Source organism: Bos mutus, chromosome 2 (assembly GCF_027580195.1).
Source record: "Bos mutus isolate GX-2022 chromosome 2, NWIPB_WYAK_1.1, whole genome shotgun sequence".
Taxonomy (NCBI): domain Eukaryota; kingdom Metazoa; phylum Chordata; class Mammalia; order Artiodactyla; family Bovidae; genus Bos; species Bos mutus.
Window position 1 is genome coordinate 38,158,719 of NC_091618.1, and position 27,296 is coordinate 38,186,014.

At 38.9% G+C, this 27,296-nt stretch overlaps 1 protein-coding gene across 1 annotated transcript in view; it reads right to left on the reverse strand.

The window, feature by feature from the left end:
- The window catches only part of UNC80 (unc-80 homolog, NALCN channel complex subunit), a 232,114-nt gene that overhangs the window by 142,629 nt on the left and 62,189 nt on the right, over window positions 1-27,296 (reverse strand). The window contains 7 exon segments of the mRNA XM_070387345.1: window positions 240-412; window positions 8,584-8,680; window positions 16,885-16,991; window positions 18,158-18,366; window positions 22,692-22,790; window positions 23,764-23,930; window positions 26,074-26,222. Coding sequence (XP_070243446.1) covers window positions 240-412; window positions 8,584-8,680; window positions 16,885-16,991; window positions 18,158-18,366; window positions 22,692-22,790; window positions 23,764-23,930; window positions 26,074-26,222 — 1,001 coding nt within the window.

Genomic DNA, 27,296 nt, shown 5'->3' on the forward strand with positions numbered 1-27,296 from the left:
ATTCATAAACTTTAAATTATGATGCTATATAGAATTTATTTACTAAGAATTTTCCTCAATTTCTTTTCTTCTTTTACCTCACCACCTTTTCCCTCCTTTTCCCACTAATGCTGAGGGGAAAAAATAAGGCCAAAACATAAATCCATAGTTAAGGTTAGGATTAGGGATTCATGCTTTCCTCCATTAGCAGAATTAACTGGAACGGAGTACAGGGTGAGAAAATTCTTGCAACAACTTACAAGATCCAAGGCAGCTGCCAAGATCGATGCATCAGGAATTGTCCCTGGCTCACAGCAGTTTAACAGAAACTGAAAGCGCTTCATGCCTTGTCGGATTGCTCCAAGATTCACCACGTTTTTGCTTTTTCCGCCATCTTGGTTGGAAGGCAGATGGTCATCAAAACTGTGGCAACCTGTGGGGGTTTTCCCATGTTGGAAGAAAGAAGGAGAGAGAGTGTAATGATTGTAAATTTTAAAAGAGCTTTCAAGTTTCAACAATCTATTTTCTGTAGTGTTGTCCTGAGAACATTTTCTTGAACTACACCTCCCTCCTCTCTATCTAATGTTTGATTTGGACATGCCTTGACTTTTAAGACTCTGGTGACACACTGCGTATGTAAATACGGGGTGTTACACAACTATTTAAATATAGGGTCCAATCCATAGAGAACAGAGTCATGGTTGCCAAGGGGGAAGAGCGTGAGGGAGGGGTGGACTGGGAGTTTGGGATTAGCACATGTAAACTATTATATACAGAATGGATAAACACCAAGGTCTTACTGTATAGCACAGAGAACTATATTCAATATCCTGTGATAAACCATAATGAAAAAGAATGTGAAATATAATGTATAAATATATGTATAACTGAATCACTTTGCTATATAGTAGAAATTAACACATTTTAAATCAACTATGTGTCAATAAAATAAATCTTAAAGATTAAAAATTAAAAAGATAAATATAAAATTCAGAGTTAGTCGCTCAGCCATGTCCGACTCTTTAAGTGACCCCATGGACTGTAGGCCCTCCAGGCTCCTAAGTTCATGCAATTCTCCAGGCAAGAATACTGTAGTGAGTAGTCGTTCCCTTCTCCAGGGGATCTTTCCAATCCAGTTGAACCCAGCTCTCTGGCACTGCAGGCAGATTCTTTACCATCTGTACCACCAGGGAATATAGGGTCCAATCATTTTGATACCAGGTCTCTTCCCTAACACTGCTAAGGGGATTATTTTAAAAAATTCTTCCTGTAATCAACAGCTAAATTCTGTTTTTATGGAAGATGTAAAATCACTATGCAATTTCAGATCTGTTACAAAAAACTTATATCAAAGACAATATCCTGGTATCTTGGTGCCAATGCAAATAATCATTGACAATGAGAGTTGTAAAGGACTTGGGAAGTGTTCATTTAATTCTAAGATTTCCAAACCTGGCTGTGCATCAGAATTATCTGGGAAGTTTTGAATCTTATTCAGAACTTCAGAACCAGTGTCTCTGGAAGGAGCATGAGAATGTGGGTTTTGTAAAGCCTCACAGATGATAAGGACGCTGCCAGCTTGATACCACACAGTAATCAGAGGTTTGGGAACCACTTATTTTTCTTCACTTATTTTTCCAGTTAAGCTGCATAAGAATGAGAATCTGTATGGAGTTCCTTAAAATGCATAATATCAGGTTCTATTGCTAGAGGTTTTGATTCCATAGGTCTGGGGGCTATGAATATTAACAAACATGTGACATGATTTTAATACAGGAAGTCTAAGGATCGCACATTAAGGAAGGAAAACACAAAGCACTGTTTTTCATCTGTTTTTTAACCCCAGGTACTTTTCCCTAGAGGAAACCAATCATGAATATTCATTGGAAGGACTGATGTTGAGGCTCCAATACTTTGGCCACCTGATGCAAAGAGCCGACTCACTGGAAAGGACTCTAAAGCTGGGAAAGATTGAAGGAAGGAGGAGAAGCGGGTAACAGAGGATGAGATGGTTGGATGGCATCACTAACTCAATGGATATGAGTTTGAGCAAACTGTGGGAGATGGCAAAGGACAGGAAAGCCTGGCCTGCTGCAGTCCACAGGGTCACAAAGAGTAGGACACAACTAAGCAACTGAACAATTCTTTTTTAAAACAACCTAAATATCTCATAGCTTTTTGATAATTTCTAGTATATGTGTGTGTGTTTGTGTATACACACGTATATATATAATATTTAGTTTCTCTTATATAATATATATTATATTATATGTAATATATATAATCTCATATAATATTGAGTATACTTTTAAAAACCAAGCCCAGATTGCCTCCCATGGTTTTGAAAAGGACTCTTCACACTTCAGAATATACCCGCAGGAGGCTGATCTCGTGCATGGCTTAATGTATACTGACACCATTCATTTGCAGTGTTGCCAACCCCAGGTCCTCACTAAGTCACAGATGCCATTATAGGAAATGGCTTTCTCACCTCTTCTATAAAAAGTCCCTTAATCCCGCCCAAGCACTGCCCCACTTTCCCACTCGCTGCCTCAGCAAAAAAGTGGCTCTTATAGCTGTTGCTCTCCACTAAAGTGCCCTACATGCAAGCGTGTCATAACTGGTAGTTGCAGGATATATGGTGAGTAATTTGTTCCTGTTAATAAACACTAATGTTCACAAATTTGCACTCAAAAGTCAAATCCAGAGTTAGACTTATCCTTTTAATTACTTGCATTCTTTGTAAATAAGAGGGTGGTATTTATAGTTGTGAGCTTGGATTACCATGATAGTGTGCTGCATATAGGGATGTCAGCCATCATGTGTACTAGTGGAAACGGTGAGCACCTGTGTTTCATTCTTTGAAAGCAGTTCAAGCTTGGGGAACAGATTCCCTTGGATTTATTACACAAGCTAAAAAATTATGGCATTATCTAAAAATAATTACCAAATTCTGGTCAACAGCTTTCAAAATATCTCAGTATCATGCTGAATTATATAGGTGTGAAATTATATGATGTGTGGAATTTGTTCTAAAACATTAAAAAATAAGATGAAGCAAATTGCAAAAAAATTTTTTCATTATTACAAGTGGGTGATAGATATTTGGAATCCATTGGACCACTCTTTTTACTCTTTGTCTATGTTTGAACATTTTCATTAAGTACAAAAATGGCTCAGAATATGATGAAAATATCATTATCAACATTTCCTATATTTCATTCCTTATGGGTGTGTTTCAAGTATAAATATTCTAGAATAAAAATTCCATATTCAGCATCTTCAGTATTTTTTTCTAGTTAGTGTAAGTATATTTTGTATCAAATGCAAAAGGAAGTAGCACAAAAAGAATCTGAAGGTGGAAAAAATTTCAGAAGACAGAATTTCAAATGGTCCTAAAAAGGCATAGCTAGAAGCTACAAATAATGAACAAACATTTCCTGGACAACATCGTCTTCAGACAGCTGTCTTTCAAAATACTATTCTATTTACTCATTGAACATAAGCAAAACCATTAGAACAGGTAACTTCCTGTTATTTTTCCTATCTATATATAACTTTATTAATCATTTTTATACAGTCCTTTAATAGATACACATGCCACAGGATATCTCATTCATTAAATATTTATAACTTTAATTGTACCTAAATTTAAACTTTGAATTTAAGATAGATTCCCAAATAATAAGATTTTTCTTTTCAGTGAATCAAATTGTTCCATTATTTCTTACCATAATTAAGATTTAAGATACATTAAGTGATAACTCTCAAATTTGTAATAGAACTAATGTATAAGATAGACTGGATGGTCAAAAAATTTATTCTTATTCAACCAATTTAAAGTTTTCATCATTTTATTAAAGGAAGCATTAAGAATAAATATATGACCATTTTTTCAATATTTTTTGACAAGATAATTACTTCTAAAAATATATATTCAATATTACTAAAGAAAGTCTCCCTTTCCTTTTTTTTTTTTTGGCCACGCCAGGTGGCATACAGGATCTTCATTTCCCAACCAGGGATCGAATCTCTGCCCCCTGCAGAGTCCTAACCACTGAACCTTCAGGGAATTCCCAAGAAAGTATCATTTTGATAGAAAGAACTTCAGAAACAACACAGTTAAGAAGTATAAATAAAATAATGAAAACAGAAGTGATCAAAACAATCATTGTTGGTAAGAATCTATTCTGTGAAGAATCATTCACAGACAATGCACATTTGGTAAAAACCCCACAAGTCCAGGATGTAAGGATCATGCTGTGAGTAAAAGCTATTTACAATGGAAAATTTCCATTGTATCTATATAGCATTAATGTGCTTGTGAGCCAAGTTGCTTCAGTCATGTCTGGTTTTTGTGATCATGTGGACTGTAGCCCACAAGGCTCCTCTGTCCATGGGATTCTCCAGGCAAGAATACTTGAGTGGGTTGTCATGCCCTCCTCCAGGGAATCTTCCTGACCCAGGGATCAAACCTGTATCTCTTATGTCTCTTGCACTGGCAAGTAGGTTCTTTACCACTAGTGCCAGCTGGGAAGCCCATATAGTGTTAATAGATAACAATATATTTACTAACTCTTTGAGCACTTAGTATGTGTCAAGTACTGTATGAGAGATTTTATAATTTATTTTATTTTTTTGTAACAGCTATATAAGATAGATCTTTAAAATGATTTTTAAAAGAGAGAATGAGAAGGAATAGAAACAGAGAGATAAAGAGGAAAGGACAGGAGAATTAGCTCTGTTTAAGTTCATGCAACAGAAAGTGATAAGGTCAGAATTCAAATCCAAACTGGTAACAAACAGCCTGTTCTCTTCCCACCAGGCCACACTATGTTTTAGAATACCCAAATGTTTATGTTGAAGACTTTTACATCCTGCTGAAGGTTGTGATTTTTTCAGTAAAATTTACTGTAAGAAATTAATCAACACTGTACATGATACAGACTGTCCAGTTGCACCCTGTTGACCTTTCATATTGTGATACTGAAAGAAACATTAAAAGTAATTTGCTTATAAAATGTACCTCTTCCTTATTAATCTTTTATATACATTTACTAGAATGTAAGGATGCCTCTTGGCTTGCTCCATCATGAGTAATATTTTAGTCTCAATACATTCTAGTTACACTTATTGACTATTTTTTTACATTAAATTTACTGATGTATAATTTACATAGGATGTATTTCCAAAAAGTTGCTAGATCTCAAGGACGTTTTAAAATCTAGTATTTCTTTAAGAAGCATTTTCCATACAATTCATGACAGAGCTGAGCACAAAGAAGTCATCAATTTTCCTGGTCAGTTGGGGGGAAAAAACATTGTTTTAGTTAATGAAATATCTTCCTTCAAATAGAGACAATATGATTTCTAAAATGAAATATTCTTAGCAAATAGGAAAATACAGAAGAAAAAGATGGCTGGTCTCTGAATGTAATTTCAGTTCTGTAAATGTTCAGTAAATGTAGTTTTCATTTGTTGAATAAAATCTTAGATTAAAAAATTCAACCACATATTCATTTTATCTTAACCCAGTGAAGTTAGGGTACTGCATTGAAACCGAGAGTTAGAATGTTTGGTATTTGCTTTCTTCAACAACTTTAAAGAAACAGAGAAAATAGGTAATTAAAGTAATTTAAATGAGAAAGAAATGGACAATGCATCTATAATGGATGTGTAGTGATCATCTATTCACAGATTGCAAAGTATTAGAAAAAGGAAAAGAAAGAAATAAAAAGCAAAAACAGGTTCAAAGTTAAGATGTTTACAAGGTCAAGGATGGCAGTTGTTGCAAAATACAATGTACTCAGATGAGCAGATAATGTTGTTTTGATTTTTCAGAATAGCTGGGGATATCTGTCTCTTGCAAAACATTCCAAAAGAATTATCTCATAGAATACTTTAAAAATTTTTAACAAGCCAGAGATTATGGACAAAGAATGATGATGTACAAACCACATTCTTTTCTCAGTCAAAAACACATTAAATATCCCAGAATCAGTTCCAGATTTTTATCATTTTGTCTTCTAGACACACAGATAGAGACTGTATTGTGGGTACTGTTGACGCAAACTCACCCTAGACTCAGGATGTGTGACTATTTTGTATCAGGTCTTTTCTATTTGTGAATGAAATATAAAGAGTACGTGAAACAATGGCTGAAGTCTGTAAGAACAGTGGTGAGAAAAACACAAAATCCAGAAGAAACTAAGGTGCATGAGCGAGACTAATGATAACATGTTTGGAATAAGAGTAAGAATAAAAATATTGACCTATTACTTGAAGAAGGAAAGGGAGATAAACAACTCAATCATGCTTTCTTCTTTTCTACTAAAGAGAAAAATTCACAAATGGGAAAGTACAGAAAAGCTTCATTAAGAAGGCAACCAATGTGAGAGACCCGACTCTCTGAGGTTATGTCTCAGTTCCATCAAATTACACTCCAGTGCACAGAAAGGACCTGAAGATGCAATCACAGTACTAGTCAAATGACATCCAGCTAACACAGCACACATTTAGAGAATGTAGTTTAGTTCCACACTTCCTTCTCAAACAACCACCACAAAAATCTATTTATAATACTAACAACTTTGAACATTAGATGCATCTTCTCTGAAATATGAGTGGAAAGAGTGCAAGAGGACTGAAAATGACAAAGTTCCCAATTAATAGGAAGATTCTTGAAACCACAGACCTGACCTTTCATGACCCTATGGACTGTAGCCTGCCCAGCTCCTCTGTCCATGGGATTTTCCAAGCAAGAATACTGGAATGAGTTGCCATTTCCTGCTCCAGGGAATCTTCCCAACCCAGGGATTAAACCCACATCTCTTACATCTCCTTCATTGGCAGGCAGGTTCTTTACCACTAGCACCACCTGGGAAGCCCCTTGATGTATGTATGCCTAGCCAAATTCTGTAACAGAGAATTAGATAGAGAGGATCACTAAAAAGACAAAACACAACCAAACAAACAAACAAACAAAAAGGAACCACTTGGTTTCATGAAGAAAATATCATGTTAAACTAAATTACTTTCCTCCTTTTGACAGAGTTATAAAGGTATCAGTGAGATAATTTTTTGGTAAAGTCTGGTGATGTTTTTGCAATAATGTGGGAAAGTTCTTGCTGATCATTAGTATATTAAATGTATCATTGGCCGAAAACTGTAGCCACAAGTTGTCAATCAATAAGTCAACTATATGTTTTCTAGGAGCTGTCCAGGGAAGTCCCTGCTGATGGATTTTTATAGCACAATTGTATAGAAGATTCAGAATTTAACTTGTTTTGGGTCCTATCTCTTAATTTCCTTCCTGGGTAAGTGACTTAACTACCCTTCATGTTAATGAAACAATACATATCATTTATTCTGAGATGAAGAATTAATAATAGCTACATCAAAATAATACATGATATTTATTCATGTAAAGGACAACTGGCAAAGGCTAATCCCAAATTCAACACAAACCAACTCTGTGATGTGAAAACAGACAATGCACTCTTCAATTGTATTCATCTACTGGTTATACCCCTGGTGCTTAACAGTTACACTATCTATTACAGTGACTAAAGTCAAATATAGTGTATTACATTCCATCTGAAGCACCCCATTTTGAAATCATATCATCTAATTCTGATTCACAGTAAAATAGAATCGGGATGGTGATAGATCTAGAGACATTTCTATGTAAGTAAAACAAAAGGAATCAACAATATTTAACCAGCAGAAGTGAGATCAAAAGAGAGAACATGAAATAGATAATAGGTGAAACTAGCAATGTGTGTATGAATGAGTGTATGAGTGTGTGTGTGTGTGTGGGCAGCGGGGGTGGGTGGGGTGGGGGGCGGAGTGCAGCTAGAGATACCAAAACTAGACCAGTGAGTCAAATTTATGGATAAGTATATTTTCAGAATATAAGGAAAGTCTTTCTAACAATGAAAACTGTCTAGTTCTGGAACAGATTGCTTTGTACAGTCATAAGCTCCCCCTCAGTGGAAGTGCTCAGAGGGTGGCTGGCCACCTGTCAGGGATTTACTGTGCAGTATTCCTAAGTAGATAGGTGGGTGGATAAAAGGATATCTGAAGGTTCTTTAAAGCTCTCGGATTTTTAATAAAGGACAGAACAGCAGAAGAAAAGCCTGTGCCTTATTCTTTGTTAATCCAGGGCCCACTAGGGAATGAGGAACACAGTAGAACATCCACTAATATGTGTTAAACCAAATGGTTAACAGAGATGTATATACAAGCCTCTAAAGGGTACGGCTTGCCACATGGCACAGTGGTAAAGAATCCTCCTGTCAATGCAGGAGATCCAGGAGATGCAGGTTCGATCCCTGGATTGGGAAGCTCCCCTGGAATAGGACATGGCAACCCACTCTAGTATTCTACCTGGAAAATCCTATGGACAGAGAAGCCTGGCAGGCTGCAATCCATGGGGTCACAAAGAGTCAGGCATGACTTAGTGAAGAGTAATGCAAGCAACATATATATGAGGAAAAAATTATTAAGAAATCAAGGAAAATATAAAGTAGATCATTTAATTTAATCAAATATTTGTTTCATGTAATGAAAGTTGCATGCAATTCTTAGGCCAAGTGACATTTACCAAGACGTTTGAAGAAATTTTCCTCTTCGTCTCTTCCATTTTCCATTCCACTCCCTGGCCCACCTTCAGAAAGCTTCACGGCACTGGTGAATTTGACCTAAGAAAAAAAAACAAGAAGTCAGATAACTTAACTCAAAAGAACTTCTTTGTGTTTATACTAACCTTTACCTTAGAAGAAATGAAGTAGTCATCATAGTCAACAAAAGAGCCTGAAATGCAGTACTTGGATGCTATCTCAAAAAATACAGAATGATCTCTGTTTGTTTCCAAGGAAAACTATTAAATATCACAGTAATCCAAGTCTATGCCCCAACTAGTAATGCTTAAGAAGTTGAAGTTGAATGGTTCTATGAAGATCTACAAGACCTTCTAGAACTAACACCCCCAAAAGATGTTTTCATTACAGGGGACTGGAATGCAAAAGTAGGAAGTCAAGAAACACCTGGAATAACAGGCAAATTTGCCTTGGAGTACAGAATGAAGCAGGGCAAAGGCTAAAAGAGTTCTGCCAAGAGAATGCACTGGTCATAGCAAACACCCTCTTCCAACACAAGAGAAGACTATACACATGGACATCACCCGATGGTCAACACAGAAATCAGACTGATTATATTCTTTGCAGCCAAAGATGGAGAAGCTCTATACAGTCAGCAAAAAGAAGACAGGGAGTTGACTGTGGCTCGGATCATGAACTCCTTATTGCCAAATTCAGACTTAAATTGAAGAAAATGAGGAAAACCACTAGACCATTCAGGTATGACCTAAATCAAACACCTTATGACTCTACAGTGGAAGTGAGAAATAGATTTAAGGGACTATATCTGATAGACAGAGTGCCTGATGAACTATGGACAGAGGTTCATGACATTGTACAGGAGACAGGGATCAAGACGATCCCCAAGAGAAAGAAATGCAAAAAAAGCAAAATGGCTGTCTAAGGAGGACTTATAAACAGCTATGAAAAGAAGAGAAGCCAAAATCAAAGAAGAAAAGGAAAGTTATACCCATTTGAATGCAGAGTTCCAAAGAATAGCAAGGAGAGATAAGAAAGCCTTCCTCAGTGATCAATGCAAAGAAATAGAGGAAGACAATAGAATGGGAAAAACTAGAGATGTCTTCAAGAAAATCAGAGATACCAAGGGAACATTTCCTGCAAAGATGGGCTCCATAAAGGACAGAAATGGTATGGACCTAACAGAAGCAGAAGATCTTAAGAAGAGGTGGCAACAATGCACAGAAGAACTGTACAAAAAAGAATTTCACGACCCAGATAATCACAATGGTGTGATCACTCACACTCACCTAAAGCCAGACATCCTGGAATGTGAAGTCAAGTGGGCCTTAGGAAGCATCACTTTGAACAAAGCTAGTGGAGGTGATAGAATTCCAGTTGAGCTATTTCAAATCCTAAAACATGATGCTGTGAAAGTGCTGCACTCAATTTGTCAGCAAATTTGGAAAACTCAGCAGTGGTCACAGGACTGGAAAAGGTCAGTTTTCATTCCAATCCCAAAGAAAGGCAATGCCAAAGAATGCTCAAACTACCGTGCACAATTGCACTCATCTCACATGCTACTAAAGTAATGCTCAAAATTCTCCAAGCCAGGCTTCAACAATATGTAAACTGTGAACTTACAGATGTTCAAGCTGGTTTTAGAAAAGGCAGAGGAACCAGAGATCAAATTGCCAACATCTGCTGGATCATGGAAAAAGCAAGAGAGTTCCAGAAAAACATCTATTTCTGCTTTATTGACTATGCCAAAGCCTTTGACTGTGTGGATCACAATAAACTGTGGAAAATTCTGAAGGAGATGGGACTACCAGACCACCTGACTTGCCTCTTGAGAAACCTATATGCAGGTCAGGAAGCAACAGGTAGAAATGGACATGGAACAACAGACTGGTTCCAAATAGGAAAAGGAGTACGTCAAGGCTGTATACTGTCACCCTGCTTATTTAACTTATATGCAGAGTACATCGTGAGAAACGCTGGGCTGGAGGAAGCACAAGCTGGAATCAAGATTGCTGGGAGAAATATCAATAACCTCAGATATGCAGATGACACCACCCCTATGGCTTAAAGTGAAGAAAAACTAAAGAGCCTCTTGATGAAGGTGAAAGAGGAGAGTGAAAAAGTTGGCTTAAAGCTTAACATTCAGAAAACTAAGATTATGTCATCCAGTCCCATCACTTCATGGTAAATAGATGGGGATTCAGTGGAAACAGTGGCTGACTTTAGTTTTCTGGGCTCCAAAATCACTGCAGATGGTGATTGCAGCCATGAAATTAAAAGACACTTGCTCCTTGGAAGGAAAGTTATGACCAATCTAGACAGCATATTAAAAAGCAGAGACATTACTTTTTCAACAAAGTTCCGTCTAGTCAAGGCTATGGTTTTTCCAGTGGTCATGTATGGATGTGAGAGTTGGACTATAAAGGAAGCTGACGCTGAAGAATTGATGCTTTTGAACTGTGGTATTGGAGGAGACTCTTGAGAGTCCCTTGGAGATCCCACCAGTTCATCCTAAGGAGATCAGTCCTGGGTGTTCATGGGAAGGACAGATGTTGAAGCTGAGACTTCAATACTTTGGCCACCTGATGTGAAGAGCTGACTCATTTGAAAAGACCCTGATTCTGGGAAAGATTGAGGGCAGGAGGAGAAAGGGATGACAGAGGATGAGATGGTTGGATGGCATCACCGACCCAATGGATATGGTTTTGGGTAGACTCCGGCAGTTGGTGATAGACAGGGAGGCCTGGCGTGCTGGGGTTTATGACGTCACAGAGTCAAACACGACGAGCGACTGAACTGAACTTAACCTTTACCTTGAAAAATAATTTGTTTATAATATAAAAGTCACTTCATTTTTTCCAATTTCCATATCTGATTAACTAGTTTGTAGAGTTTATTTCACGTACGTAAAAAAAAGACATCACTTACAACTATACTTTGAAGGAGAGTCTTGATCATAGATTGAAAGTAAAATAATTGGGCACTGTGAAAATAGTTTAGCAAATAATTGAGATAGTCTTAGAGTTTAATTCTGCTAAAGTCCAAACTCAAATTTATGAACAAGTCATATTCATCCTTTATAAAAAACACCACAGCTGAGAATCAGATGAAAGTAAAGACAGCCAAATAGAAGATTTCAAATCTCTATGCAAGAATCAGTAAAAATGAATTCACAAGGTGTCCTATAATTAAAGTGCAATAACATGCTTTCTCCCCTAATGCTTAAAATGTGTTTACAGCAAAGCAAAGAAGCTATATACTTCACAGACTCTCAAATACTTGGCCAAATTTTAATAAAAAGAATATGAAGGAGGAATTACAAATATATCTTCTAAATGTCTCATAATATTGCTATATTCTTTTTATAATTTAAAAACATTATTTTTGAAACAGAAGAAAATTGGTTTTAGTGAGATCTAAGAAGAAAAAGTTTAGGCAAATTGTATATAAAGGAATGTAACTTCTATCACACACCAACAATTACTGTGAGCAGACCACAAACCAGTCACAAGAAAGATTCTCATCAGAAATGCTTTCAGTAAGAATTATGACCTTTTCCAAACTGCAGGCTACTAAGATGCTTAACAGATGAAGGCCATAAGTGGGAAAAATCACCCTGAGCTTCTTTGTTCTTGTCAATGGGGAGAATGGTTCAGATGGTAGGAAAAGGAGGGAACAAAGATAAACTCTGTGTGTGTATAAAAGAAATCTATGCACATTGTACAGTTATGTGTCCTTCGACAGGATCTCAAAATGTGAGGATTTCAAGTGTGTTAAAAGTAGCTGGGAATTAATATCTATATGGGCTTCCCAGGTGACTCAGTGGTAAAGAATCTGCCTGCCAATGTAGGAGACACAAGTTGAACCCTGGGCCCAGAAATCCCTGGAAGAGGAAACAGCGACCCACCAGTATACTTGCCTGGAAAATTTCATGGGGGGAAGAGTTTGGTGGACTATAGTCCACCGGGTCACAAAGAGTCAGACACAACTGAGCACGAGCACAAATAGCTATATACCTCTTTATAGCTGCGTTACAATTTTATTTAAAGTTTTTGTCACTGTTTTCCTTTCTGTGATTGGACCTAACAGAAGCAGAAGATATTAAGAAGAGATGGCAAGAATACACAGAAGAACTGTACAAAAAAGATCTTCACGACCCAGATAATCACAATGGTGTGATCACTGACCTAAAGCCAGACATCCTGGAATGTGAAGTCAAGTGGGCCTTAGGAAGCATCACTACGAACAAAGCTAGTGAGGTGATAGAATTCCAGTTGAGCTATTCCAAATCCTGAAAGATGATGCTGTAAAGTGCTGCACTCAATATGCCAGCACATTTGGAAAACTCAGCAGTGGTCACAGGACTGGAAAAGGTCAGTTTTCATTCCAATCCCAAAGAAAGGCAATGCCAAAGAATGCTCAAACTACCGCACAATTGCACTCATCTCACACTCTAGTAAACTAATGCTCAAAATCCCTATGGCTTAAAGTGAAGAAAAACTAAAGAGCCTCTTGATGAAGGTGAAAGAGGAGAGTGAAAAGTTGGCTTAAAGCAACATTCAGAAAACTAAGATTATGTCATCCAGTCCCATCACTTCATGGTAAATAGATGGGGATTCAGTGGAAACAGTGGCTGACTTTAGTTTTCTGGGCTCCAAAATCACTGCAGATGGTGATTGCAGCCATGAAATTAAAAGACACTTGCTCCTTGGAAGGAAAGTTATGACCAATCTAGACAGCATATTAAAAAGCAGAGACATTACTTTTTCAACAAAGTTCCGTCTAGTCAAGGCTATGGTTTTCCAGTGGTCATGTATGGATGTGAGAGTTGGACTATAAAGGAAGCTGACGCTGAAGAATTGATGCTTTTGAACTGTGGTATTGGAGGAGACTCTTGAGAGTCCCTTGGAGATCCCACCAGTTCATCCTAAGGAGATCAGTCCTGGGTGTTCATGGGAAGGACAGATGTTGAAGCTGAGACTTCAATACTTTGGCCACCTGATGTGAAGAGCTGACTCATTTGAAAAGACCCTGATTCTGGGAAAGATTGAGGGCAGGAGGAGAAAGGGATGACAGAGGATGAGATGGTTGGATGGCATCACCGACCCAATGGATATGGTTTTGGGTAGACTCCGGCAGTTGGTGATAGACAGGGAGGCCTGGCGTGCTGGGGTTTATGACGTCACAGAGTCAAACACGACGAGCGACTGAACTGAACTTAACCTTTACCTTGAAAAATAATTTGTTTATAATATAAAAGTCACTTCATTTTTTCCAATTTCCATATCTGGTTAACTAGTTTGTAGAGTTTATTTCCACGTACCAAAAAAGACATCACTTACAACTATACTTTGAAGGAGAGTCTTGATCATAGATTGAAAGTAAAATAATTGGGCACTGTGAAAATAGTTTAGCAAATAATTGAGATAGTCTTAGAGTTTAATTCTGCTAAAGTCCAAACTCAAATTTATGAACAAGTCATATTCATCCTTTATAAAAAACACCACAGCTGAGAATCAGATGAAAGTAAAAGACAGCCAAATAGAAGATTTCAAATCTCTATGCAAGAATCAGTAAAAATGAATTCACAAGGTGTCCTATAATTAAAGTGCAATAACATGCTTTCTCCTCTAATGCTTAAAATGTGTTTACAGCAAAGCAAAGAAGCTATATACTTCACAGACTCTCAAATACTTGGCCAAATTTTAATAAAAAGAATATGAAGGAGGAATTACAAATATATCTTCTAAATGTCTCATAATATTGCTATATTCTTTTTATAATTTAAAAACATTATTTTGAAACAGAAGAAAATTGGTTTTAGTGAGATCTAAGAAGAAAAGTTTAGGCAAATTGTATATAAAGGAATGTAACTTCTATCACACACCAACAATTACTGTGAGCAGACCACAAACCAGTCACAAGAAAGATTCTCATCAGAAATGCTTTCAGTAAGAATTATGACCTTTTCCAAACTGCAGGCTACTAAGATGCTTAACAGATGAAGGCCATAAGTGGGAAAAATCACCCTGAGCTTCTTTGTTCTTGTCAATGGGGAGAATGGTTCAGATGGTAGGAAAAGGAGGGAACAAAGATAAACTCTGTGTGTGTATAAAAGAAATCTATGCACATTGTACAGTTATGTGTCCTTCGACAGGATCTCAAAATGTGAGGATTTCAAGTGTGTTAAAAGTAGCTGGGAATTAATATCTATATGGGCTTCCCAGGTGACTCAGTGGTAAAGAATCTGCCTGCCAATGTAGGAGACACAAGTTCGAACCCTGGGCCCAGAAATCCCCTGGAAGAGGAAACAGCGACCCACTCCAGTATACTTGCCTGGAAAATTTCATGGGGGGAAGAGTTTGGTGGACTATAGTCCACCGGGTCACAAAGAGTCAGACACAACTGAGCACGAGCACAAATAGCTATATACCTCTTTATAGCTGCGTTACAATTTTATTTAAAGTTTTTGTCACTGTTTTCCTTTCTGTGATTGGACCTAACAGAAGCAGAAGATATTAAGAAGAGATGGCAAGAATACACAGAAGAACTGTACAAAAAAGATCTTCACGACCCAGATAATCACAATGGTGTGATCACTGACCTAAAGCCAGACATCCTGGAATGTGAAGTCAAGTGGGCCTTAGGAAGCATCACTACGAACAAAGCTAGTGAGGTGATAGAATTCCAGTTGAGCTATTCCAAATCCTGAAAGATGATGCTGTAAAAGTGCTGCACTCAATATGCCAGCACATTTGGAAAACTCAGCAGTGGTCACAGGACTGGAAAAGGTCAGTTTTCATTCCAATCCCAAAGAAAGGCAATGCCAAAGAATGCTCAAACTACCGCACAATTGCACTCATCTCACACTCTAGTAAACTAATGCTCAAAATTCTCCAAGCCAGGCTTCAACAATATGTGAACCGTGAACTTCCTGATGTTCAAGCTGGTTTTAGAAAAGGCAGAGGAACCAGAGATCAAATTGCCAACATCTGCTGGATCATAGAAAAAGCAAGAGAGTTCCAGAAAAACATCTATTTCTGCTTTATTGACTATGCCAAAGCCTTTGACTGTGTGGATCACAATAAACAGTGGAAAATTCTGAAAGAGATGGGAATACCAGACCACCTGATCTGCCTCTTGAGAAATTTGTATGCAGGTCAGGAAGCAACAGTTAGAACTGGACATGGAACAACAGACTGGTTCCAAATAGGAAAAGGAGTACGTCAAGGCTGTATATTGTCACCCTGTTTATTTAACTTATATGCAGAGTACATCATGAGAAACGCTGGACTGGAAGAAACACAAGCTGCAATCAAGATTGCCGGGAGAAATATCAATAACCTCAGATATGCAGATGACACCACCCTTATGGCAGAAAGTGAAGAGGAACTAAAAAGCCTCCTGATGAAAGTGAAAGTGGAGAGTGAAAAAGTTGGCTTAAAGCTCAACATTCAGAAAACGAAAATCATGGCATCCGGTCCCATCACTTCATGGGAAATAGATGGGGCAACAGTGGAAACAGTGTCAGACTTTATTTTTCTGGGCTCCAAAATCACTGCAGATGGTGACTGCAGCCATGAAATTAAAAGACGCTTACTCCTTGGAAGGAAGGTTATGACCAACCTAGATAGCATATTGAGAAGCAGAGACATTACTTTGCCAACAAAGGTTCGTCTAGTCAAGGCTATGGTTTTTCCAGTGGTCATGTATGGATGTGAGAGTTGGACTGTGAAGAAGGCTGAGCGCCAAAGAATTGATGCTTTTGAACTGTGGTGTTGGAGAAGACTCTTGAGAGTCCCTTGGACTGCAAGGAGATCCAACCAGTCCATTCTGAAGGAGATCGGCCCTAGGATTTCTTTGGAAGGAATGATGCTAAAGCTGAAACTCCAGTACTTTGGCCATCTCATGCAAAGAGTTGACTTATTGGAAAAGACTCTTATGCTGGGAGGGATTGGGGCAGGAGGAGAAGGGGACGACAGAGGATGAGATGGCTGGATGGCATAACTGTCTCGATGGACGTGAGTCTGAGTGAACTCCGGGAGTTGATGGACAGGGAGGCCTGGCATGCTGCGATTCATGGGGTAGCAAAGAGTTGGACACAACTGAGCGACTGATCTGATCTGAATACTAAGGCATCTTAGTTTCCATAGTTCATTTAAGTTCCCCAAACTTACTAAACGTGAAGAGAATTTCTTCAGCCCCTCCAGGTGTTTTGCACTTCTCAGCCCTGACATTTTTCTATTAGTGACTACAACATCCCCTTACGTAAGTAACGTCCTGTTTACCTTGGAGCTTTGCCTGATGAAAGACAGGCGGTCCACAGAACTGATGTCCAGGAGGTCTTCCACGCCGTCTGCCAGGCCCGAGAGAGACGAGCGTTTCAGCCAGTTTCCTAGTTAATAATTTTTTAAAAATTAGACCATTATAGCATTTTCTCCCAAATGGATTAGACAAAAATGTTGGCATGGGCCCAAAAAGCAATGAAAATTACAGGACCAATGTAAACAAAAGTGAACAAAAATTGTTTTCAAAATGTACATGCTTTGAACCAAAACATTCACTGTTGGACTATAAGATCACATGACTAAGATCAGGACAAAAAGAACCTGGGCCTCTTGGGTGATTAAAAGTGTAATCCATGTAGTCCTTGTCAAATTTCACATCTTCCATTAAGTCCTGTCGATTTTACCTCCTAAGTATCTTTCAAATATGTCCATTTCTTTCCGTCTACATGGTCACCACCCAGTCTAAGCTACTGTTACTTATACCTGGACCATAATGCAGCTTTCTATCTGATCTCCCTTATCCACTCATGCTGCCTCCAGTATGTTTTCCATGCAGTGATCTTCTAGAAAAAAAATCTACTTGCTTATGGCTTATGTTACCCCCCTGTTCAACATCCCATCTGGCCTCTGTAGGGCTAAAAGATGAAGAGCCAGGTGACCTGCAAGGCCCACAATACTCTGGTCTCTATGGCTCCACCATTGTCATAGAGATGCTCTTGTCTCAGTTCTTCCATGTCCCTCCCTCCTAATACCTTTGCATATTGCATTGCTACCACTTGGAGTGCTCTCCTTCCTCCTTCTCCCAAGTACTCTGCAGATATTAATGTCACTTGCTTCAGGATGCCTTCCCTGATTTCTGTCTCCTCTTCCTATTTAGATTGGGTCTTGCTATTGCATGCTTTCACAGCACCATGTAGATTTCCTTCATAAAATTCATAGCTTGCAACTATACTTTGTTGTATAATGATCTGCTTTAGTGGTTGCCACCCCTCATAGATTGTAAGTTCAGCAAAGTCAGACATTGTGAAATGCTGCTCATCATTTAATCACTGAAGTTTAGCACAGTGTTTGCACACCCTAGAAGCTCACAGTAAAGGTTTGAGAAATACCTGCTGAAAGAAATGAATGAATGAATGAATCACCCTAGGGTTTGTGACTTGAAAGCTTCCCCTTTCTCTACTTTCCCATGCATTGCTCTGTTCTGATTATGAGCTGATCTGAGGACATGGCAGGGAATAAGAGAATCCATAAAATAAAAAAGACATACTTTTACCTATGGGAAGTTTAAGCTTCTTCCGGAGTGAAATCCTGCGGGACCGGGAGCGGGCGCGCCTATCAGAGGTGGTCCCTGAATGGGCGGTGGTGCATTCTGAAGTGTCTTGCTCAGACTGGCTGCTGGTGTCGCTCGCCGCACTCTGGGATTTGAACATCTTGCGCCAGAAATCTTTTCGCCCCAGGTTTCCCCCTTGCATTTGTTCATCGCTGAAAGCAGGCAAGGGGATGATTAAATGTCTGACAACACATGTGAAAGTCTCTTAACTCTCTTTCAACCTCCTGTCAGTGACATGGAGGCAAATCATGCAGGATGACCTGTGATGGGCTGGGATTAGCAAGGGGCAGAGTCGGAATGGAAGGCAGAAGACCCAGCTTGACTCCCTGAGCTCTTTCTGAGAATAGTTACAGCTCAGCTGTCAAGTTGAGGTCATCATTTTGTTTCAACCATAATGTAAGACTAAATATTATTGCAGGTAATCGTCTGCGAGTGTGGGTCATAAAAAAACACTTACAGTGTCAGTAAATATTTAACTTTTTCTTTGAAGTTCCCTGAGCAGTGTGTCATACCATATTCCACCCTCATCTCCACCTCAGGACCGTACAAATATTTGAATGCATGAATAAATAAAATATAATCACCACACCCAGGGAATGCATCATACCATAATTTTTCACTGTTATTTTTATGATGCCTGATTATTTACCGTTCTTATGTCAAAGAATCTTAAGTCTTAAAAGTAAAAAAAAAAAGTTTAGTCTGACTTAATAAGACAAATGGGAACACTGCCAAAGCGATTTTTGACTAGGGCATTTCACAAGAGGAGAAAGACAAGTGGCCAATGGTAATACAGAGTTTAATTTCATTAGGTATTAACAAAAAAAGGGCCAGTTGAAATCAGATCCCTATTTTCACTCATTAAAAAGACAAAGATTAAGAAGGGGTAGGGAGATGGAGAGAAAGCAAGGGTACTATGATACAGTCATGGTGAGGTAGAATGATTTTACCTTTCTGGAAGGTAATTTGGTAATATGTGATGTAAAGCCTATGTCTACAACAAGGACACAGAAATTCAACTTCCAGGAAGTTATTCCCAGGAAATGATGGAACAACATACTAAGATGTTAGATGCTCACTGAGATTTTGGGCCAATGTTAAAACACTGGAAACAATTTCAATATTCAATTCTAGGCAAAGAGTCGAAGAAATTCTGGGACTTCCGTAAGATGGCACCCTCCATAGTCATTAAAATGCTATTTTCATAAGACTAATGAAAAGGGGTACATTCATGATATATTGTAAAGTTAAAAGGCAGTGGTCAAATAAATGGATTAAGCAGGTTATCATCAGGTTAATTTTTTTAAAGAAGCACATATGTGATTATGTGTCTGTGTGTAAACTTGTGTGTACACATGCTCAAATGTGTATCCAACATAATATACCAAATGTTGACAGTGGTTGAAGGTATTTTGATTTTAAAATTATTTTTCTCTATGTTTTTGTGTGTGTGTTTTCCACATTTGGCAACTTGATCAACATATATTACTTTAGTCATTTGGAAAGAAAAGGTTAGAGAAAAGAGTAACATATGATGAAATTTGTTTTGGGGGTTTTAGGTAATGATTTATTTATAAGCATTGGGGTTATACCTGGGATCTACCTAAAATTTGATAGTACTGTATAAAAGCAATCATTTTCTGGGGATATTTATCGAGGGATGTAGGTTTTCTCTCTCAAAATGTCATGAGAGTAATAAAAACCTTTAGCTATCATTTTAAAAATAATTGTATGTATTCATTTCTGGCTGTGCTCGGTCTCTGTTGCTGTGAGGGCTACTCTCTGGCTGCAGTGGGAGGGTTTCTCGTCGTGCTGTCTACCCTCGTTGCGGAGCACAGGCTCTCGGCACACAGGCTTCAGCAGTTGCGGTGCATGGGCTCAGCAGTTGTAGCTTCTGGGTTCCAGAGCACGAGGCTCAGTAGTTGTGATATGCGGGCTTAGTCGCCCTGTGGCATGTGGGATCTTCTCAGATAAGAGATTGAACCCTTGTCTCCTGTATCGCCAGGCAGATTCTTCAACACTGAGCCACCAGGGAAGCCCAAAATTTTTAATTATTATTTTCATTCAGGACATTCTGCTTCTCAAATATTGTGGTGCTTAGTCGCTCAGTCATGTCTAACTCTTTGCGACCTCATGGCCTATAGCCCACCAGACTTCTTTGTCCATGGGGATTCTCCAGGCAAGAACACTGGAGTGGGTTGCCATGCCCTCCTCCAGGGGATACTCCCAAACCAGGGATCGAACCCAGGTCTCCCACATTACAGGTGGACTCTTTACTGCCTGAGCCACCAGGGAAGCCCTACAGTGTGAATTTAAATCAGTGTTTCCAAATTTGACTTCCCTGTTATTTTATCAAATGCTCACAGTGTATGAAGCATTTTTTATCTTTGGGGAATGTGTAACATTGAGAGTATTGTGTAACATTGTGTAACATTGAGAGAATGTGTAACATGAGAGTATTGACTATGTGGCCTGAGTGGGGAAATATCCAGGGAAGCTATAATTGATCAGCTTTACAATAAAGTGCCAAATCAGCTTTGTCCAAAGGGTATGTATCAATCATGAGTTTCAGAGAAACGGGCACATACAACTGCTTTTAATATCACTCAGTTAATGTGATTTTTAAGAGGGAAAATGGAGAAGCAAAGGGTATGAAGGGGAGGGAATGGGAACAGAGAGAGAGAAGACAGAGTAGGAGCCAAGATTACCCACCTACCTTTCTTCAGTGCTAAACAGAGGACATGTGGCAGCTCATCTCCTGGGCCCACTTGGATCAGGGGAAATTCCCATACTTGACATTCTACGACATCCCTCCAAGTGCAAATTGCTATGTAGAGGCATATTAAAACATGTATCTTTCCTCAAGGGAGAGAATAGACATGTGCTAAATGCTAAGAAATCAGGTGGTATTTATAAAACTACAGAAAGAGAGTATCTGCAATTGAGGAAACTAGATCACCTATCAAGGTAGATAGTTTTATGTTTTAAATCTAGTTAACTTATTAAATCATTCTTATTGTTCAGATTAACTCAATAGTTGTTAGTGTTATTTTGGGGGAAAAAAGTCCTCTCTCATTTTTTTTGGACAGATTCTGCATATAAGGACTTTTAACTAGTCTTGTGGTTGGTTATTCAGCTACAGACAAATCTTTGCCTTTCACATTTTTTTTCCTCTTAGAACTTATGTTTGGGTTTTTACTATGTCCTTAAAAACTTCTTTAAAGGAAAAACTAAACTTCAATTTTGAGAATAGAAATTAAAGAAGACAAAGGCTTAATGGTAATTCAATAAGTCCATCCTTTCATTGACTGTCATACATTCATTCTTGATATATATTGAGAGCCTACTATGGACCCAGCAAGGCCCATTGAGGCACTGGGGCTGTAGTAGTTAAGTAAAAACTCACATGGTCGCTGGACCCATGGAGTTGATTTACCTTCTCCTTACTTGCATCACTGACTCGATGGACAAGAGTGAACAAGCTCCGGGAATTGGTGATGGACAGGGAAGCCTGGCATGCTGCAGTCCATGGGGTTGCAGAGAGTTGGACACGACTGAGCAATTGAACAACTTTTACCCACTCATTTTAGGGGCAGTTTCTAAAATTTTGAAGGGCTATAAGAACTGTGCAGGCCTTTTGTTCCTTAAAGGTTTTGCGTGCTTGTTGTGGGTTGCCAGGGTCCTATGTGATGACATGACTTCCTTGACCGTACAGAGGGGATACCATAAAACCTAGAATACCCTACAGAATTTCTGGAAGAATAATCATTTTGTACTAAATAATGGTTATGGGAGATAGAATGGCATACTAAAAGGATCATATTTTAAGTATTGATCAACATCACTTACGAGTAAATAGGTCTCAAAAGAAGAATGAATACAAATGAGTCTTGCATAGAACTAGACTGTATTTAGTTTCTACAATAATCCTAACATTTTCTGGGGGCACTATTTTCATGATGCTTTTGATATTGCCATTATCAAAAGTGGAAATAAATTGATATCAGAGGCAGTGGACTGGATCTCTGGAGAGAACCAAGATGAAACGGATGAATCTGTTTCAGGTAAAGCTGGACATGAGAGAAGATTATCTTATATATTTCTGGATAAAGCTTCAATTATTGACAGTTGTAAGTGATTTATAAGAGATATTTTAAGCAAGAAATTGGATGACATCACCCTCGTACCTGCTATACATGCTACTTTTCAAGATTTACCTGCAAGATTGTGCATGGAAGACAGAGTGGGGTAGGGGCGGGAAATAGGAAAGGCAGTGAGGGAGGCTTCCTGGAAGCATGAAGTTGATTACTTGTGATTTGAGCCTGTAGAGATAAGCCACATGGGAATGAAAAGTAAAGGGCAGAAGCAAGGAAAAGTTCAGCAGATAGGAAAAGTAAATAGCAGCTTGGGGAATAGAATTTCTTCTAGGGGGAAGTGCTCAGCCCATTGCATTGGAGACAAAGCTAATTCTACTTACTGCTCTGGAGTCTGTGAGGGGCGACCGGACATAAAGCTGCGACATTCCTCAGGTGCGGCGGTCACCGGGCCTTTATCCACCACGCTTCCCGCCTCTGACCTGTGCAAATAGTGCATTCCACCAATCACAGCAGAGCAGGACACCACTTCTCAGTAATTCATAGACTTCATAAAGCAAAACACTGTTACAGACAACCTAAATGGACTGCACACCCCCTATACCATCATGAGTCTATGTGCTATGGAATTTATGTCCTACCATTTAACTTACTACCTAGCTGCATTATTGCCTGAGAACACTATAATGCCATCATTGCACACAGAGGCAGTAACTGCAGGCAGGATGTTAAATTGAGGCATTTCTTTTAATCTTCATAAGTGACATTTCTTATAGAACAGGCATACAATAAATTCATGTTTCTTATTGTTGTTTAGACACTAAGTCATGTCCAACTCTTTGTGACCCCATGGACTATAGCCTGCCAGGCTCCTCTGTCCATGGAATTTCCTAGGCAAGAATACTGGAATTGGTTGCCATTTCCTTCTCCAGGGGATCTTCCTGACCCAGAAGTGAGCCCATATCTCCTGCATTGGCAGACAGAATCTTTACCACTGAGCTACCTGCAAAGCCCTTAAATTCATGTTTACTAGAAGAAAACATAATTGGACATGTCTCAGTTGTTTATCTTTCACCATGTTAAAAATATTACTTACTGAACAGAATGATATGGTATCAGCAATTGCTTTTTCTTTCTGGACAAAAAATATAAATGATACCTATTGAAGGGACTAAAACATAGATAACATTTTACTACATAAGTAAGAGCTATGAAGTAAGGTTCAAGTGTATGAAAGTTTGGGATCAACTGAGCTCTGATTCATACAGAGGCAGCATTTGTTTAAAAGGAAACTCTTCCGTTTTCTAGGCTGCACCTGGGCCCTGCCAGTGGTATCACTCCTATAGGACAGTCCTTCATCCCTGCCCTGGAATTTCACATCATGGACAAGACAACAGGACATTATATTCTACAGACTGGGCAAACCCTCACATTCAGAGAGCTCAAGCTTCCAACCTTTTTCCTCTTCCAGGCTTAGATTCCGGTTCATTTTCCTCCACCTTTTTCCCTGGTGCCAACTTCTCAGCACTGTCAAGCAAAGCGCTGAGGGCCACTCTCCTGAAGACATTCCCATGGGCCTCCTTGATAAACTGGACCAGCTGACGGATGTCACAATACAGCCCCTATTTGGAGGCCAGGAGGAAAGTGTGGGGAAAGAAAGATAGTTGTGTCTTTGAAGAATATTCATAGGAAGAGGGGTAGAAGGTAATTCCTTGGACTTAGATGAGCCTTGGGATCATAAAAGGAAGAGAGATTACTATAGTGCAACTAATGGTATCCTGCCCCTCCATTGTTCCCATGGTAACATTACTAAAAACCTTGCCTGTCATTCTTAGTATCAAAAAGGATAGTCACCATGCTACATATTTAGAAAGTTGGCTGTGACATTAGAAAGACATCAGTTTATACTTTTATAACAACTGAACCTCCAAATTTTTAATTATGTCTCTTGGAACTTCTGAAGAGATGCCTGCAAAAATAAGGGAATCAGAATTTTGTCTAGACTAGAGATTTCAGTCGCTGTTCAACTTCTCCAAATTTTTGGCATCACTGTGATAAATTATGCTAAACCTTCTAGACAATTCTAATAGAGCCTGACATTCAAGGATGATACATTTTTCTACATAGACTTAGCAAATAATATGTATGTTGTAGCTCATTTGAGCATGAACTTGACTATAGACTTACAAAGACACAAGGCTATTAAAACCAATGTATTAGTGATTCAATATTTAATGCAGGACTTTTTTCTTTTTTTTTAAGATATTAAGCTTTGCATTCAGCATTTCCCCATCTGTCTTCTCTAAGAAGGTAGTTAGTATATTCTGTGTCTTAGGAAAGGTTCATGACAAAGAAGAACATAGAAGCCTAAACAACACCTTAGAGCTTTGGATTTCAAAATCTAAGACCACTGGGACAGTTATGCCCATGATCTTTAGAAAAGCAGAAGGAAGGGCCACTGAGGAAAACATAAAGTGTCCTTTTGGTCCTGTGAGAAGAAGGCCTTATGCTGTCACTCTGCAATGTGGTAGCTCCTCCATGGAAGGCAAGACTCCAAAAAACAAGGGTTCCAAATTCACCAGAGTGCCCATCCTTAAGCAGCAGAGAGCACCATGCGAACAAACAGATATAACTGATGCTTGACACCCATGGAGCCTCACCACAAGCCCTGGGTCCTACCTAAGACTTCAGAATATTTGCCCTACTCTCTGAAGCTGGGAGACCCAAGAATGAGTGAGGTTCAACTTCCAGCCATTCCGGTGGAATGGAGGTTCAAAGCCAAATTTAAATTGATTTAAATACAATTAAGAAATGTAGTATTTCTTCTATACTTGCACATGTAGGGTAAGACTTATAAGAGTTCATATGTGCTATAATCAACTTGTCAAATTACTTCTTGCCATGACCAAATTGAACACATGGATGGTATGCAAGTTATTCTCAACCTCCAAGAACCTTGTTGGGAGGCTTGACAATCAGTAAAATCAAACTCCTTTTCATTCGGGGTTTTGTTTTGTTTATCTCAAGTGACTACATAGTTTCAGTGATTTAGAAGAACTTAAAACTATTTCTCTGTTTTAAGTAGATTAGCAGATAGTGTCCATATGTGTCAATGGGCTGATTTCTGCATAGAAGTCATTATAGCTAACAGATTAGTAAGATACAGAAATGCTTCTTTACTCCTCTGAGAGACCTGAATTCATTTAGTCATGTCAGATGTGTCAGTCTTCATCTTTATTTTACTATCCCAAACCACAATTTTCTTGGCAGCAATAAACACTAATCTTTTAAAACCTGGTGCTCTCTACTTGTGGCCTTGGTGGTTTAATTAACACAGTCTTTTGTGAACAGTAGCTAAAAGATTGGTGTTTGATAAAAAAAGACAAAACCTGATCAGCAGCATATTTGAATTAGTTATTAAAGTAAATGCGGTTTCAAACAAAAGCTTGGTATAACACTCTTGTTTATTTCACAAGCCAGCATGCTGGGCTCTAGCACCTTCTTTCTGAAGGGCTCAGAATACCTGGCAACTATTTCACCAACTACCACAGAACCTCTGAGATGGAAGAGATAAGCCTATCTGCAGGTACGATGACAGGTGACAGGGAGGAGAAAGGTATTGCTGGGTTTCTACCGTGAGTTGCTGGTGACACTGGGAAAATACATAGACATTTTAACTTTACAGTTTTAGATTTCAACTTCTCTTTCTCAAGGTCATGGCATAAAACTGAGAACTCCTGTGGGAGGAAAAGGTGAGCTTCTCACCAGATTCTCAGGGCTGTGCAATTCATGAGTAGTTGAAGCGCAGCGTGTGATGAGGGATTTAAACATTGCGCTGACGACGATGCCTTCCACATTTTGGGCTGTGGATTTGTTGTCCACCGTGGTGAAGTTATTTCCGAACCCAGCCTTGTCTGGAATGCAAAGGCACCAATTAAAGGCAGTGTTTCCTTTCAGGTACAATGTTTAAAGAAGTAATGAAGTACTTGGCATCCAGGAGTTAGTGAAGGGCTACACAAAATATTGGCAACCCACTTCAGTATTCTTATCTGAAAATTTCATGGACAGAGGAGCCTGGTGGACTGCAGTCCATGGGGTTGCAAAGAGTCAGACATAACTGAGCAACTGAGCATGCACACACAAAAAATACAGAACCAGAGGATTGAAGCCACTCCAGATTTGATCATCTAATGAGGACTTAGAGATAAACAGCTCATAATCTCCTTCAGGGTTATTACTATGACATATTTCATCCCTTAGTGGAGGTTTTCATCAATGAATCTTAGCAACAAAAAGAGGACAACTGTTGACCCTAAGAAAATTTTTTAAACCTAAGTAATGTTAAATAGACAATAATTTTTTTAAAAAGATGGTTTACTAAGTGGTCCCTCAATGGAGACAGACTTGATTTGGCTTGTTTTGGTGGTGAAGAATGCTGGTTTCTCAGCAGAAACTGTTCAGTCTGTGAGAAGTGGAGTGAGGTAGGGCCAACTAGGTGAGTGGGGCAGTGGAGGGAAGAGACGAGACAGGGTCCTGTAGGGGAATTAACACCAGCACCAGAAACCAAAAATGAGACTGAGTTCTGGACAAAAGCTACACAAGACTTCTAGCAACTTCTTGCTTCCAGAGACTCCATGGGCATATAAGTTGGAAAAATCTACAACCTCTCCCGGAGCCACCGCCTAACTCATTCACACATGAAATGCCAGTGAACTGAGGCCATCACCCAACGTGGCAGTTTATGCCAGTTTTTCCCATTTCCATGGACACTTCAGGTGTTCTGTGGACTTGCCAGGGTATTGCAAGCTTGCAAGCCACCTGTGGACCTTAGGGGCCAGTTACCTGCAGCTTCAAGACAGATCAGACAGGAGTATGTGCATCTGCTGGATGATTCACTATGAGCCACTTAACCTTCTCAAGAATCTCAGTGGGAATTCACTGCTTTAAAGTGTTGATTACATACTTTATGACTAACCTCTCACTGTCTG